General features: G+C 43.7%; 1 protein-coding gene across 1 annotated transcript; it reads right to left on the bottom strand.

Annotated features, from left to right (window-relative positions):
• Positions 1 to 681: 681 nt before the first annotated feature.
• On the bottom strand, positions 682 to 3,798 carry SKIDA1 (SKI/DACH domain containing 1). The gene is made up of 2 exons (XM_059915304.1): positions 3,777 to 3,798; positions 682 to 3,678 (listed from the first exon to the last, which is right to left on the bottom strand). Exon 2 carries the CDS (start codon positions 3,563 to 3,565, stop codon positions 815 to 817), a length of 2,751 nt encoding a protein of 916 aa, XP_059771287.1. The 5' UTR covers positions 3,566 to 3,678; positions 3,777 to 3,798; the 3' UTR covers positions 682 to 814.
• Positions 3,799 to 17,015: the final 13,217 nt, after the last annotated feature.

Below are 17,015 nucleotides of genomic sequence, written 5' to 3'. Positions count from 1 at the left end.
TGTTCAGACCACAAGGTAAGCAGGACAGTAGTAAGAGTCACCTAATTTAAAATTTTGGGTGAGAACACAAAAAAGGACTTTTCCAATCGCAAGGAGTGCCCGTAAAAGTAAAATCACACCCTTTACAAAAAAAAAAAAAGAAAAAAGAAAAGACAATATTATATTTACTTTACTCAGTATATAAGAGGCAGCTTTTACCAGCATTCAATCAGGACTCCCCAATATTTCCACTCAAAAAAAATAATAATAATAAGTGCAACGACTCTTGGAGAGGAAATGAGGGGAGAAAAAGATACCCCACAAACAAGACCTCCAGTAGAGAACACTTTGGGCTTTCTTGCTACCTCACTGTGTAACCATGTAACCTAACAAACTTTCACTGAATTAACAGTTACACTTTCAGGTCTGAAATCTAGTGCATAAACTTAATGGCTCATTGTAATATTTATTATTCAACCTTTTGACATTTATTTGTAGCAGTTGAATTGAGGTACCAGGTGCATTATTAGCATTGAAACAGTAAAGTGTTCCAGCTCTACCGTAATAACTGAGTTTTACTTGAGTCTTTAGCCTGAAGTATAGTCTGTGGAATGTAAACCAACCCTTCTCCCACCCCGCCCCCACCCTACTCCAAAAAAAAAAAAAAAAAAACCCCGCAATGGAAAAAAAAGTAATCCGATTTCTGTCTTCAAAATGCGATAAACCAGGACTCCAAAAGGGGTGTAACACATTAATGGACTTGTACAAAGCATCCTGTGCAGTTTACAACAAAAGGAAGGGAATATGGTTCAAGAAAATATCTTCCAAAACGCTTTTATGAATTAAATTTCCTGAATTTGTGACTAGGTGGAAGAGGTATTGCAGAACCGCCCAGCTGCCATTTCCATATAGGATGGGCCTTGTGAGGAGGTTGGGAATCCTTAGTGGTGTTTAAGGAATATGCTGGCCACAAATCCCCATCCTTCCCAATAATGAGTGATGGTGGACAAGGAAAATTTGCCATGAAATTAAATGGCCTTTTCACTGCTGATGCTACATTGCTGGCTACCTTTTTGCGTCTGTTTATAACTGTAAAATCATCCAGTGTTCCTTCATGTGTCTCAGTTTTACCTGTAGGACGAGGACTTCTAGCTGATTTCAGATTTGGTTTGACTGGAGGTGTCTGAAGTACAGGTCGCTTTCCCAGTACTAGTGTCCGGTAATTTTTTCTCACCCTGGCACCAAATTTATATTCCCCATCCTCAGGTTTTGGAGAACCTAAAGTGCATGAAAGGCCCTGACTCTGAGCCAGTGGATTTAAGGAAGGAGTTTCTTTTTCAGGGCATGCAAAACCTTCCTTGGCTGTGGTTAACAAGGCGTCCTCCTCTTTACTTTCAGTCACACTGTAAAACTCACCCTTTGTATCATTGCACTCGCACTTTAGCTTATTTGTAATAAGGTCAGGTTCATATTCTTCATTAGCACTACTGTCTTCTACTTTGATTTTAATATTGTGCAGAAATGGCAATGTCTTGTCGCCTGTGTCAGTGCAGGGATTCTCGGCTTTAGTTGCTGCTGCTGCTGCATCCACCTCGGGATCAGTTGGCGAAGAGGGCAAATCCGTAGCAAATTCAGTGCAATGAGGGATTTTGGAATCTTTTTCTGAATTTGCTGCCACTCCTGAAGAATCATTACTTAAGAACCTAGCAGCAATTGTGTTGTTATCTGCACAGTATGTAGTAGGAGTTGCTTGTAGGCATTTCCTAGCCTCTCGGAGTATTCTTTGTTGTGGAAATGCATTGTTTGTCTTTGGGCTAGGTGAAGAGGCCCCCTCCGCCAGGCAGTTAATTGTCAGCTCAGTTCTCTTTACAGTACTGGAAATTTCAGAGTGTGGGAATGTAATCTCAGATACCCTATCGTTCCTTATCTCTGCGAAACAACTCCCCAGGCTGGCCGGGCAGTACACCGGAGACGCTTTGGGGGCCCAGCTCTGCAGATTCCACTCCTCGGGCGACTCCGCTTTGACACTACTCTTGAGGTCGGGAAGTCTGCCGGCATCCTCGAAAGCAGCGGGTTTGGTTGCAGCGGCGGCGGAGGCCAGATGGTACAAGAAGTTGGCCTGCGCCTGCACGCTGGGAGGCTTGCAGAAGCTGGTGCGCCTGAAACGGATGCTCTGCACTGACACTTGGCTGGAGCCGGAGCTGGAGTCCGACTCCGTGGACGAGTCCTCCTCCTCCGAGCTGACTTCACTGGAATCCGAGGCCCCACTGCCCCCCTCCTCCTCGTCCTCCTCCTCTTCCTCCTCCTCCTCCTCCTCTCCCTCCTCCTCCTCTTCCTCCGAGGACACAGAGTTGCTGGAGCTAGACAAACTGGAGCCAAAATCTGAGTCGTTGGCTGCATGGTCCGAGTAGGAGCTGGACTCGGAGTCGCTGCTGCAACTCTCGGGAAAGCTGCCCAGATGGGGCTGCGGCCGGTGGTGATGAGGGGGGTGGTGATTCGGCTGCGGCTGCTGGGCCCTGTGGTGGTGGTGGTGATGGTGGTGGTGGTGATGGTGGTGGTGGTGATGGTGGTGGTGGGGAGGCGGGCAGAAGCTGTTAACCAGATGAAACCTCTCCAGGCAAGTGGCCCCGGCGGCCGCCGCCGCCGCCGCCGCCGCCGCGGCCGCCGCCTTGGCTTTGTAGGACCTGGGCAGCAGAAGCAGGCGGCGGGCGCCGGCGTGGGGTTCCAGCAGGCAGTCCTTGGCGCCCCCGCGCTTGCGCTTGCACCGGTAGGTCAGGCTCACGGGGCCTCCGGCGCTCGCCGCCGCCTTGGGTTGGGGCCCGGCCGCCGACGCCTGGTAGTAGGCGGCGGCGGCGGCCGCGGCGGCCGCGGCGGCGGCGGCGGCGGCGGCGGCGGCGGCGGCAGCCGGGTGCTTGCTGCACAGCAGGCTCCGAAAATAAGCAGGGTCCGAGTGGAAAGCGACGTAGTTTCCCTGGAGCGGGGCAGTTTCATAGTTTAGAGGGGGTTTGCAAGGCGAGCGCACGATTTCCGGGTAGTGCGAGCCCGGGTATTTGCTAAAAATCTGAGGTAGATGGGCGGCTGGGCGCACGACGGCGGCGCCCGGGCGCGGGGACTGCGCGCTGATTGGCAGGGGCCGCGCGGCTCCGCTCAGGCCCCGCCAAAGTTGGTGCTTGTCCTTCCAAAAACCCGGGCGGGGGCTGGCGGCGGCGGCGGCCGCGGCGGCGCGCTCTGGCGGCGGCGCCTTTGTGGCCAGGGCCCGGCCGACCCTCCTGCGCTTGGTCTTGAGGACGCGCTCGGTTTTGCAGGAGGTGTAGAGCGCTTCCACGTCTTCCCGGGAGATGAGAGTGCATTTGGCGGCGTGGAAGGCGATGCTGTTGATTGCCTTGAGTTTCCGCAACTCCTCCAGATCGCAGTGGTGCTTTTTCACTTTCAGATGATCCATGCGCTTGTGCACGGTCGTCCTCGGGATGTTTTTCAGCAGATCCGTGAAGACTTGGGAGAGGGCAAACATTTGCTTTCCTTTAATGATGAGGTAGCCGAGCCTCACGCCATCCACCTCTTCAAAACCTGACTTCAGGTCTCCCATCTCGGGCACTAAACGATCCCCACCATTTGCAGTAAATATATACGTGACGCATACATACACATGTATGTATGTTAATCCTCCACCAGATGCTGCGTGTGTCTCAAGGCATCCTGCTAATAAAATAACAAAGACTGTTATTCCCGGCGAAGGGAGTGCCAAACTCTAGGCGAAATTATTGGGGGGGGGGGGAAAACTATGAAATTACACTGACTTGATTCTTGCTTTTTTTTTGGTTTTCGTTTTTTTAAAAAAGAGGGAAAAAACCATCCGGTTTCTGATCTGCCAGTGTGTTGGTCTAAGTCCCCGATGCAGATCAGTACCTGGGCCCCTCTATTCCTTCCTTCTCCATTGGAGCACTATGATAATGGAATGTGAAGGGAGAAAGAGAAAAGAAATGCAGCTGCTATTCCCGCCGCTGCTTTAGCTACAAATAAAATGACAGAGTGAAGTGAGCTCGTCCGGAGACACCTTCATCAATTAATTCCCCTAAAGCCAGCGCTGATTGGACACTCCTGACAGGTGATGCAATAAAAATTGATATTCCACCCCTTCCCCCCAAAATCTCCCACTAATTAGCATACCCTTATACTGCCACCTCCCCTCCCAAAGTAAATAATACAGTCGGTATATAAATCTTTCCATTAAACTATCGGAGCTCAGAAACAGGCTGACTCACAGACTTCATCAGAAGCAGTGTGTGTACGCTTTAAAAAAAAAAAAAAGCCCTGTATATTCGCCTTTAAAGGAATATTGCCTATTTTTGCTTTATTTGCATTTTACTGCTATAGCTATTATCATTTCAAAGAAAAGCATTTTTAAAACATTATCAAGCCTAAATACATATACCCCACCCCCTTGTCCTTTGGAAAATGGAGCTTAAGTGAAAACGTGCAGAATAGCCTGGTATTTCCCTTATGGCAGTGGGGAAAGGAGCCCGGCTGGGAGCTCCAAAGTTAAATCCGCGCGGTGAACCACCCCAGTACAGACTTACGTTTTGAATTTCTCTCGATATTCCTTGTTTCCCCCCCCCCCCCAAAATGCCTTTTTACAACCAGAAACAAAGTTATTTGACCAAGGAAGCAGTTCAAGGCTCCAGCTCCGAAACACTGTAACAATTCAACTGGATTTTGGTTCTCTGCTGGGGGGTGGGGTGGGGAGGAGGTAGTTTCACGTCAGACCCATAACAAAGCATAGATAAGCCAGAAATGTGTACACTTTTCACAATTAACCAGGCTGGATTGGAGGCGGGATGGTCCTAGAGTCCCCAGCACAGCCTTAGCCAGGGTCCTGTTCACGACAGGTCAGAATTCCATGGAGCAGATTGCTTCTGTAGCAAAGAAAAGAAAATGTAAAACGCCCAAGGTGCTTCCATAGGTTTTAGGTAATAACGATGAAAAGAAAGTGCTGATGTACGATGCAGACTATTTCAGTGGTCTGTGATGCTCTTGGTTGGTAGTTTAAATGAATCTTCCACAACTCCCATTTTTTTTCCCATGAAAGCCAAGCATCTGCTTAAAAAAAAATCACTTTGGATGAATATCAATATTGTTTAACCTCTTCTTAGTCAAATTAAAGTATATCTTGGTGTCATTTTCAAGGATATCCAAAATATTGCCAAATGAGAGCAAAGGTCTTCCCAGTCGCATTACCACGATCCCAAGGCGGTTTGTTGGCTGCTTTGCAAAATTCAACAAAATCTTCTTAACTGTTCGGTGTTTGGAACTACAGCATAAATGCAACTCAGGCATTTATATGTTTCCTTGTTCTTCCAAAAATAGACACATCCGTGTGGTTAAAAGAATAAACGGATATTTCTGAGCCTGCAAGAAAAAAAATGTACCATAATTTCTTCCTTCACATTCAAAAGTTCCAGCTTCCCCTGCTCTGGTCTGGCTAGCACAAGCAGGTATGGCTCAAAGAGAGAGAGAGAGAGAGAGCGAGATTAAAAACCGAGGAATCAGACATACAAAAAGGTAGTTTGCATGAAATGAAATCTCGGCCATAGTTCCCCACCCCCACCCTCATCTTCCTTGTAATTTCCCAGGAATTTTGAAGAGAATTGGGAATTTCAAGAAGTGCATCCGGAAATTAAGGAAGCCTATTTAAGAGAGTCTGTAACTCAGAGGTTGGGATTTGAAAAGTCAGCCCTGGACTACTGTTGCACTCAGCACAGATGTAATCGCCGCTCTTCAACTTAATCAATGTGTGTACAAACCGCGATGTCTAGTTCTTGCCTTTGAAATCTAAGGCTAGCATTTCCATCCAAGAAATCAGAGCTACAGCAAATTACATTTTTGTCCCTTGAATGAGAGAAGGATCATTGAATGGATCTCGTGATATTTCAGGCTTTAAACGTAACCGAGAGGCAGCAATGAACAATGCCTCGTCACAGCTAATACCATCCACCGAGTTGGCTTTCTTTTGCATCTGGATCTATCACACCGCGTTTTTCTCTTTCACTTTCGCAGGAGGCAAAATGCTAAAGGTTTAAGCAGAAAGCAAAGTTTCCAGGAAAAGCAGATGCTGGTGTTTTTTTTAAAGTATAATGACCAGAATCTACTGCCAGCGACAATAAGGTCGTTTTAAAATTCCTCCTGATGCACTTATATACTGCCAGCCCTCTCCCTCCCACCCCACCCCGTCCAATTCCCCTCCCCCAGCTTTTAAGATTTCCACCAAAGAGTCAAACAGCCAAGAAATAGTAAACTCAAAAAAAGCCTCTGAGAAGACATTACAAAAGGTTGGCTAGAACATTTTTTTTTTTTTTTTTTGGCCAGGTAGTTCTAGTTGTTCTCGATTCCTATTTAGATTTACACACACACACACACACACTCACACTCCTATTCCTCCTGCACAAGGCAACATGACTTAGTAACCATTTCAAAATCACCTTTTCCTCTCCTTCCTCCCCTTCCACCTTTAAAATACTGGCAATATGGGTGGTTTTTAAAACTAACAGAATAGTATTTTTTAAACTAAAGTTACAATCTGTTGGGTCAAATGGAGAAAAATAAAGGCCAAAAGATTTGGGAACTGGGTCTATGTATACAATTTATGTGAATATCTTTGTATGTGCACTCAGGTACCTTCACACTTATACATTTTTATTACTCCTATTACACATCTTTCTTCTTGTCTAATACATTCTTTTGTTCCTTTAACTTCCCCATCGGGGTGTGTGTGTGTGTGTGTGTGTGTGTGTGTGTGTGAGAAGGCGTGAGCGCGCGCGCGCACACACACACACACACACAGAATGTGACAGACAGCTTTCTTGTGGCCATCAGGACACGTTGTATATCCGGGGTCTTCTCCAGGCACATTGGGGGTCGATCCCGATAAAAAGATCTAGCAGAGGCCCCTGAGCGCTCACACATGAAAGGCAGGGGACTTTAAGATGGATTTGCATGCACACAGGGGATTTCGATCAATAGCTACCAACATTTATGGCTTAGATTATTAATGTGAAAGCTGGCCAAAAGAATGGGGATGAAAAATTAAAGGTGTCTGTTATCAATTATGCTTAAAGTTATGCAATAATTTACTTACTTTGCCTGGATGTGCAGATCCAGATGTATAAAGTACTATTCTTCAAAAGCCAGGGGGTTTCTTTGATAAATATGTTGACCATGTTAGCCGCCTCTACAATCAAAGATGAACCCAATTCAGATGATGGACTGTATTCAAATTCTTTTTTAAGAAAAGATATATCAACTTCTTTGTTTCTCAAACACATATACATATGTGGGTGGATACGCCCAAATTAACATTTATGTGTATATCCATCTCTGAGGGTCCAGGGGATTACTTAACTGAGAATTCAGGCATATATATGATATGCATTGAGTTTGTTAATTAAATGCGATTATTTAGTCAGTGAGGAATGCATAACCTACACACTTTCATAAAAAGTATTTTAGCTTTGAAAACAAAGCTGCTTGCTAGAGGAAGATCCTCTGTGGCAAATACAGACAGAAATACATAAATGTCCACTTACTTCTGCATTTATTGTAAAAAATCAGCACTTTCAGTTTTTAAAGTGATGGGCTATGAAGATATGAACATATTTGTCTTTACTTATCCTGTGTTGATGTGCTACATTTATCTTCAAATGTTCTATTTTGATTTATTTTCACTGTATTTTATGTTTAAATACCATTGCAATTCAGTCTGACCTCTTTCCTCTGGAGCAAAGTAATGCACACGGCATTTACAGTCTTTTAAATGGTTAGCTGGGAAATGCAATAGCAATTTGCAGAAGTAGTTTACTAATGGGGAAAGTTCTTTTGAAAACCTGAAGGAAAACCTAAGAGTACTTTTGCATTTCTACACTACAATGTCATATAATTAAAGTACTGAAGAGCATTAAAATAATCCTTTCCCTTCCCAGCCTTCACCCATACATACATAATTTAAATGAGGATCACCCCCCTCCCAATCCCACCACCATCACCTAACTCTTCACCATATACATTTGTTTTAGTGATTGCTGGCACATTTTGTTCAAAATGAATTCAGACAGAAAAGACTAAGGAACATCACAAAGGCCTCAACAATGTAAGTATACTGGTTAGAAGAATAAAAGAAGTCCCTTGTACTGTTAGCCAAAAGTAACTATAATACTTACAACATAACAAAGTCTAAAATAATAATAATTTAAAGTCTTATATGGCTGAATTAATTGAGGATATAGGACAATAAAATCTTGTGTGAGAGTCAACAGTTCCTTACCTAAATTTATGTCATATCACATGTTCTCTGCTTTTGGGGAGGGGAAAATGAGAATGGAGGAGGAGGAAATGGCTAAATTAAGGAACAACTTAAATTATAACTTAGTACATTTTCTTTAATATTTTTCTTTTTTGTCTCATCCAAACAAATCAGGGCAAGTCTCCAAAAGGGCCCATCCTTCTCTTCTTAGGCATTTAAAAATCCTGTTTTTAACAGAAGTTTGGGACACAGAGTATATGCCATATTGTCTACTGACCCATAATCAAAATGCAGTGACCTTCTACCCTTTTTTGCCCCCTGACCCATCTTGAATTCAATGCAGCCTTTATAAATTTGCAAATCCTTGGAGGTAAAGGGGGTTTTGTGAGGCTTTGTTCTGAAAAAGCCCTAAGAGTGTGCTTTCTAAATTAGACAAAGGTAAAGCAACAAACCCTAGTGGACAAGATTTTATACAGGTGAGCAATAGGCAACTCTTCAGATAACACATATTGCAAGCTAAAAAGCAGTTATAAACAAGGGAGACAAGAAGGTTACAGATTGTGTCAAATTAGAGTGTGGTACAAATCACTTTCACGATGTAAGAAATGGTTAGGCCACAATCTTCCTGCTCTCCTCATCTCAAGGGCTGTGGGGGACCCTAGTGACCATGGAAGGAATGGGGGGGGAAGGGTAGTAAAGAGAGAAGGGAGGGAGGGTGGCAGGGAAAAAAAGAAAGGAGCAGGACCTGATCTGAATCTACAGGCACATTCCCTTATCTTTCCTGCTATCAGCCAGCTTAAAGGACACCATAATTATGATGGTGATAAAACAATGCCTGCTTATGTGTGCTGAATAAATAATGTTTACAGCTCAAGAATCTTTTAATTCCAATTAAATGCCATCAAAGAAAAGCCACTTTTCCTACTGCAACTGCCTTTCCCCCAATTATCTTGTTTTGTTGCAATATTTTCCTATGAGACACCAGGGCCTCTCACAATTGATCCTGAATGTAGAAAAAAAAAAATCAGAGAAAGTAGTTTTCATTGTTGGTGTATCAAATAATACACAAACCTCAAGACCCACAATTTATTTGGATTACCCCAATTTTTGTTTATTTCCCATCAGGGCCAAACGTGTAGAAACCGAAGTGATGACACTCAGTGCTGAGGCCTACCTATGGGCTGCTGAAGCCATACTGAAATTCTGAGCACCCATGAGGGGAGAAGGGAAAGATAAGGCATGTGGGGCCTGATGGTCTCTGGAAAGGGAATCCTCTGGTTCTGTTCCCCTGGCTTCAGCCCAAATCCTTCTAGGAGCACTGGAGCCAATCACTGTCTTCCACTGCTGCAGCTACTGGGCGCACACAAAAAAGCGGGAGATCAAAAAACCCCAAGTTCACATTTATGGATACACAAGGATCATTTCGTATTCATGACTTCAACAAATCACATCATAATCAGATTTAAACAGGGTTTGGGCAGTAATGCCCACCAGGCTGGACACTAAATACTGACACATATCACACGCTAACCAGAAAAGTCACTTGCTAAATTTTGGAATCATAGAGTTAAAATTGTCTTTCAACTTTAAAAATCTCACTTTTTGCTTTTGAGGCCAATTTTTACACTAATTCATTTCAAGCAAGCGCCTCTCTTTAAGTCATTCCGCAACGTTATAATTCAAATTTCTCTTTGCTTCCTTTCTCAGTTCCAGTAGTGTTTTGAAAAAACACATGGCATAACAAACGTTATGGAAAACCCACTCGTTCCGTTAAATGTCCATACAAACCTGCCTTGTTACTCCATCTGTCTAAGCAGCACATTGCTAAGAAGAAACTTAAACACACACACACACACACACACACACACACTTTCCTCGAAGAAATATCTAATATTTCTTGGCAAATTCTATTTGGTGATGTGGTACAAAAATACACTAGTAAAAAATTTCAAGGGATACGTAAGTTTTCTGGGTACTTGCGGGCCCCTTTCCTTTTGAAAGTTTAGAGCTCCAATACCCTCAGTTCTACTGGCAGAATTAGGATGGACTTAGAGGGTCCTAAACGTGACCGATTCACTAAGGCGGGGGGCTACAGCTTGCAGCAACGTGCTCGGCAACTTAATCCTACGCTAAAAGAGGGCAGAGAACGAAAAAGAATGGAATACAAACTCTCCCGACATTCGTAGTTACTTTCAAGGTGGATTGTGTATTTTAAGGCTGATGGGAACGTCTGGTTTGGGGAGCAAAAAGAAGAGAAGGTAAGTGTTTGTCCTTGTATCCACCAGTTCGTAGAGAAACAATGAAAGAACAAAGGGAACCACTTCTCCATCTGAACATTTTCTGAATCTCCCTCCGTTTCAAGCCAGAAAGCGAGAGGATTCGCTTTACTCTACCGTAAGCAGTTGTTGCTAGGCTTGCTGAACTAAGAAAGAGAAAGAAGTTGATCGGCAGTGTAAATATGGACTAAATAATAATAATAAAGGCTTGCTGTGGCTAATCTCCACAGCTCCAGTCGCAGCAACTTAGAGCAGAAGTTGCTAAATGCAGGAAGGGAAAGCCCAAGGAAGAACCTTTACAGATTTCAAACTCAGTCACTTAAATAGCCTTACTTGCTTTTTGAAATGACTTCTGCGCACAAAATATGTAGGTTACTGTCTATGGGAAAAAAGAGCGGCATACTGTTTAGGTCGAAAAATGTTCTCTATTGCTATGTGGAAAAGAATTTTTCTAAAGGAAAGGGGATTCAAGAATTGACGCTACTGTTTGCTGATAGAAGAAATGGCAGCAGCGGTGGCTGGGAAAGGAGAGAGTCTATTTAAATGTATTTGCTTTTGGGTACGGTGGTTATCGGCAAGTCTGCCTTTGTGGGTCTGTGTGGCTGAATGAGTAAGTGACCGAGTGCAGTCGGCATTATATAAATGGATCGGTGTGTGGGGGGAGCCCCCAAAGCCGACGAGCACGTGAAACACACATTTTTTTACTGCCCCCCAAGCGGCGACCAAGCCCCCCTCCACCCCACCCCCAAATCCGTATATTACCTGCCCAGTTACAGTGACACATGTTTATGTTTATAGTCCTGGTTTGTAGTAGTGTCAAGAGCCGCAGCAAGAGAAGGGGGAGGAGAGAAGAGAGGGAGGAGTAAATGCAACCACCCCCACTTGTTGTTAAAGCAAATTTACTGCGTTATTGCAAGCCCGGTACGGGGGGCTGGGAAGTGAGTTGAGAGGAAGGGTAGAGTTGGGTAGTGTGTTGGTGGTGGAAGGGGGGTGGGGTTAGGAGATACGGGATGGAGCTCCTCTGCTCCAGCGGCCCGGGAAAAGCAGCGCGGTCAATAGGGGAGCATGCTGGCGCGGTCGAAAACAAAAAGGTTCCTCCTGCTCGCTGCGTTCACGTGGGGGGGATCTGCACGCCGGGCTCCAGGGCCCTGACCTCTGACCCCGGCTCCTCTCCGCGCTCTCCCGGTGCCGCGCGGCCACTTTTTACCCAGGATCCCTCGCGCGGGCCGCGCTCGTGCCGAGCTCGAGTCCTTCTTAATCCTCCATTCCCCGATTTCCATCCCCTCCCCCTCCCGCCGCCAGCCCCGGGGGAGGATTCTCCGGCAGGGAACCCCCGCCCCAACCCCCACCCCGAGAGCCCAGGCCTAGACGGCCGCAGTCAAACCGGGTGGGGCGGGGAGTGCAGAGCCGGCCTCCCCTGCCAGGCCGGGGCTGCGGGGGAGGGGAGGGAAGGAGAAGGGGAAGGGGGGAGGGGATCTGAGAGGAGGGGGCCCGGCGGCCCGGCCCCGCTGCCCTGCGGCGGCCTCGACCTGTTGACTGCTATTGGTCCACCTCGTCCTGCGCCCTCTCCCTGCCCGCCGCAGCCCCGGTCCTTCTGCGGAAACGTGGGGAGGAAATAAGGATGGCTGTTCTCTCCGCCTCCCTCCAACTTTAGTTTTTTCTTAGGGGATGAGAAAGCAAAGTAATCTCATCCGCTGCGCCATCCTTTCTCATAAAGTACCGTCATGCGCGGGCCCGCCGCCCTCCCGGCCCCCGCTATTTAAAACCTTCTCTCTTTCCCAGACTAGCTCCCCTGCCCGGAGCCCGAGGGCCCTCGACGCCCCCGCTGCGCCTCCCCCCGCCTGGCCCGGCTTCTTCTCCAGCGAATTGTGTTGCTTTTCTTCCCTAGAAGCTTACTCGTCCACGTTCCACTTTTTTACCATCCCAGGAGGCGTAAGATAAAACCTCTGATTTGCTGCGTGCTGCCGGACACATTCTCTGTCCTCTCATCAAAATGCACTTGATGGAGAGTTTAAAATAACAGTATTTAAAGGAGGAAATAAAAAGAGAAGAGAGTTCTTTTGCCAGGTTAGACGACATAAATGCGTTAAAATTAAAAAGAAAAAGACGTATTTAGAGTTAAAGGTTTTATGGGATTTGCTGTAGTTCCTTCTAGGTTTTGGATTTCCTGGGGGCATCTTTTCCAGAGGGAAATAGCAAATGGAAATTAAGGTGGAAGTGAGACATCTCAACCACTTCCAAAAATAAAGGAGAAATTTAGAAAATATATTAAGGAAATAGCGGGAAGGCGGCCGCAGCGAAAGCTGGAGTCGCCGAAGGCAGCGCCTCGGTGTCGCAGTCGGAGAAAGGAGGGCCAGCCCGGGGACGGGAAGGAGGCGCGCGGCGGCGGGGCGAGCGGCGGGCCGGGCCGCGGCGCTCGGGAGGAAGGCTGAGGCCGGCAGTGAGAGCGCGAAACCGCGGGCGGGGAGGGCCGCGGTGGGCGGGGGCGGCCGGGCGCGCGGCCGGCGCCGCCGAGGAAGCGGGAGCCGGGTCCCGCTCGCCCGGACGCCCCCATTGTTCGGCCCTCGTGCGGCAGTTCGCCGGGTGCGTCCTTCCCGAGGGAGGGGTCCCCCGGCCCGACTCGGCCCCCACCCCCACCTCCCCGAACTGCAACGCTTGGGCCGGGTCGGGTCGGCGCGGCAAGTTTTATGATCAGTGTCGGCCCGCGAGGGGTTCCCAACTCCAGACCGCGTAGGAAGAAGGCTTTACAACGTGCCGCTAAATTGGAGGAAGCTGGGCAAGGCTGCGACTCACACACGAAAAGAAGAGGGAAAGCAGCATAGATATGTTTGCAAAGTGATAAGTAGATAGAGACAAATGTGGGCGATTTTTTTTTCTGGATCTGGAAAGTTAGAGCCCATCATATCCTATTTTAAGTCTCTTTAAATGTATGGATTCGAAAATGAATGTCGGGATTCAAAGGAGTTCGGAAAAGCACGTTTCGCTGTCTCTATTTGTTATTATTCAGCTCTTTGTTGTATACAAGGAGTCTAATTTTAAAAGGCTGGGTTGAGCTACCCCTAACAAAAACAGGCTTGGTTTCTTAACGTGAAATGCATTTTCAAAATAACAGTGAAATTCAAAAGGGAAAAACGTGTCATTAGCTTTTATACCACGTTTTAGAAAGAAATAATTGTAAGCAATCTACGAAACTCTGCCTGTTTTCCTTTGTGAGGCATGTGGAAAAAATATTTCTGGCAAGCATCACAGTTTTAAAAAATGAAGATTTCCAACAAGTGCTCGCGAATCTTGAAGACAAGACCAAAGTCATCGTGCGTGAAAACTCATGAAGAAATAATTTCAGTCCTTTTGCCCAAACCTTACTAGGGCAAGACAGTAATTTCGACTTAGATTGATAATAGACTTTGCGGAAATTCCTTCTAAAATGCTCATTACTAGTCTGTGTATTATACAGCACTGGTTTCCCAAGGTGGATTTTTAAAAACCAATTAGAATTGATCTCTAATGGAATATTATATTTACACGTCATCTTGAAAACATCATTTGACAAGAGTTTTGAATTACCAGAAAGAAGTTAACAGATGATGTTCATAAACAGCATCTGTTTGAAAAGAACCCTTAAGAGTCAGTTAAAGGTAGTGGTGGTTGTGATTTTGCATTTGAAATGCTATAGAAGTGGTTTGCATTTTAACACTTTCATTTTGCGGATCTTCCTAAACTTGCATTTCCTCACGGAAATCATTCAGTAATTTCGAAATATAGGGAGAAATTCTTATATAAGAAATCATTTGAGGTGTAACTATGGAAAGGTTTGAACGGAAAAAAAATTGGTGTTGAAATTAGATACTCTCAATCTGTTCATTCCTTCCACACTCATCCTCCCATGGTCCCCCTCCCCAACTACTTGGATTCAATTTACATTTTTTATTTATAAGTCTTTGGATGTTTAGAATAGCTTTATAAGTTTATCTGCTATGTAGTTGATTGCAGAAGGTGAATCTTTTTACATCTTTTAGTGTTTCAGGCATTTGGGGGTTTTATTTAAATTTTAAAAAATATGTTGCAAGTCATGATATACTTGTGAGAAAAACAACAAATGGGCGGAAAACAGGGCATGAATGGGGGTGGGGATGGAGAGGGACAAGAAGCGTTCCAGGTCAGTCTTTGTAATACCTTTCTTTAGTTTTCTGTCATTATATTTTCCACTTCTGCTTGCATCAAAGATCATTGCTTTTTAAATTGGGGTAAATTGCCACCATATAAAAATTACCTACAGTTTGGCTCTTACGCGCCACAGTAAAGACTGACAAAAAGTGATCGGAGGCTTGTGTGTTTAATTCGCCAGGAATGTTAAGCTTCATAAGATGCACCCTATGGGGCCATGGTGGTATTTGGCACTGTTACTGTGCAATTCCAAGAGGTAAATATACACGTTATAGATTTAAAAAATCTAAGATGTACTAGGCAAACAGTTTATTGATTGAAGGAATAAAAAAATGAATTTGTCAACCTCATTCTTTCTGGGACACAATGCAGTTAATTAACATATTCTAGGGCTTGTTTCTGGATTTGATAAGCAGTGGCCCCTTTCAGAGAGGAAAACATTTAAATCTTAAAAAGTAATCTTCTTTGGTCCACATAGTATTTAGCAATTCGGTTTAATTTCTGATTCTTCTTTTTTTTCAGTCCAAGATATGTTTCATTTCTTGCAAGGTTCTCTTCCATTTCAAAAACTGATTTTCCTCTTTTCCATGTCCAGAATCTTTTCACTTGGATAACCTTATTGTATCCTATAAACAGACACTTAAATATGTCACTTTAATCACACTTTAATTATAACAGAAATGCAAATCTTCAGTGTCAGTAAAAAAATGGGAACATGGACCTTACACTCCTGCCCTTACATTATATTGATGATACTCTGAAAAGTCTAAAGTGTGACACCTTTAAGTATTATTGCATCATGGAAAAAAATAGCCCAGCTCTGAAATGTTATTGAGGTTTGTGTAATGCCTAGAGGATCTAAAGGCATCTTTTAGATATTATTTTTCTGTTGGTAATTACACGGTGTTTTACCTAAAAATGTAAATATAACCAATGCATATCAATTTTATAGCAAAAGGAGTGGCTCTGAAGCCAAACACAGGATTAACCAAACTAAACCCTTTAAAGTAAATATTAGGCCTTGATTCTTAAAAAGATTTTAAAATTTAAATTACATAAAATTTAAATTTCAGAATTACCTAACTAAACTTTTTAACAATTAAGTGTATGTAACAATAATATTAATTATGATTGATTCTAAGTTAGAGTCTGTTTTGTAAGAAAATGACTTTTACATGGAGAGGTGGTTAACATTTGAGGGCTATTTAAATACAGACAATTCTAAATTACCCGGTAAATAAAAACTCTTCACCTATATTAATTTCAACTATTGACAATCTTTAAAGCTAATTTATCTGAAAATTTCCTAATCATTACTTAGAAATTTTAGTTCAGGTGTACATACAAAATAAAGCCTTGCTTTACTCTGAAGAATAAAGCTCAGACAGCAATTAGCTTTTAAACAACAATACTGTACATTAAATGAATATTTATTGTGGGCCTACTACGTGCAGGACACTTGCTAGGCGGTATGGTGAGTTTAAAAAAATCACCTAGTAAGATTAATATGCTTCATTAAATGGAATTTTCCAAAAGCCATGAACGGAATATCAACTGAAAATATAATTGAAATGAATACCTTTTAATGAAATTTCTGATAATGCTCCATGATATAGGTGCCATGCGCAGGTTTGTACCTATAAAGACACAATACTCGCTTACTGTGAGATAAATAACAAAACTAGTATCAGAAATACCTCAATATTTTAATCATACTAGTATAAATATATGGCTCATAAACTTTTCATGTAAAAGGTAAGAAACCTTGGATACCAAATGAGCAAAACAAAATTTTATTCAGAGATTCCTTTAAAAGAGGACATATCTTAAAGTTTGTGCAGATCATAAGGAATTGCCTTATTGCTTTTTCCAACTAATTTATTTAGAAAGAAAATTATAGTTTCTGATGAGGTTTAGTAGATGAATGAATTCTGATAATTGCTTTTTGTTTAAAAACCTAGGTATCAGAGCCAATACAGAATTTTAAACACTTTATGGAAGTTAAGAATCTGAGTTAAGGAAAGTGCGTCTAGTCTTAACATTATAGAAATATACCTCAATTTCTATACCTCATTAAAGAAATATACTTCAACAATGGGTATAATAGACTAAACATAACATGAGGCAAATAACAGAAGGCAAATAAAACTTCAATTTAAAAAGGAGATAAATATAAGCAATACTAACCTAGGAACCAAATTTGGTTTTAAGTATTTCGTTCATAAGTATCTACTAATGTAAATGATTATGGAAAAGCAAATCCAAAAATTTGGTGCCCAGGATGAGGAATAAAGAAAATTATA

The sequence above is a fragment of the Balaenoptera ricei genome, chromosome 2 (genome assembly GCF_028023285.1).
Source record: "Balaenoptera ricei isolate mBalRic1 chromosome 2, mBalRic1.hap2, whole genome shotgun sequence".
In the NCBI taxonomy this organism is placed as follows: Eukaryota; Metazoa; Chordata; class Mammalia; order Artiodactyla; family Balaenopteridae; genus Balaenoptera; species Balaenoptera ricei.
This window is presented reverse-complemented; position numbering and strand designations above follow the sequence as displayed.

What these genes read in the sequence shown, in the direction of transcription:
- SKIDA1 (XM_059915304.1), bottom strand. Translation starts at nt 3,565, where the DNA reads ATGGGAGACCTGAAGTCAGGTTTTGAAGAGGTGGATGGCGTGAGGCTC.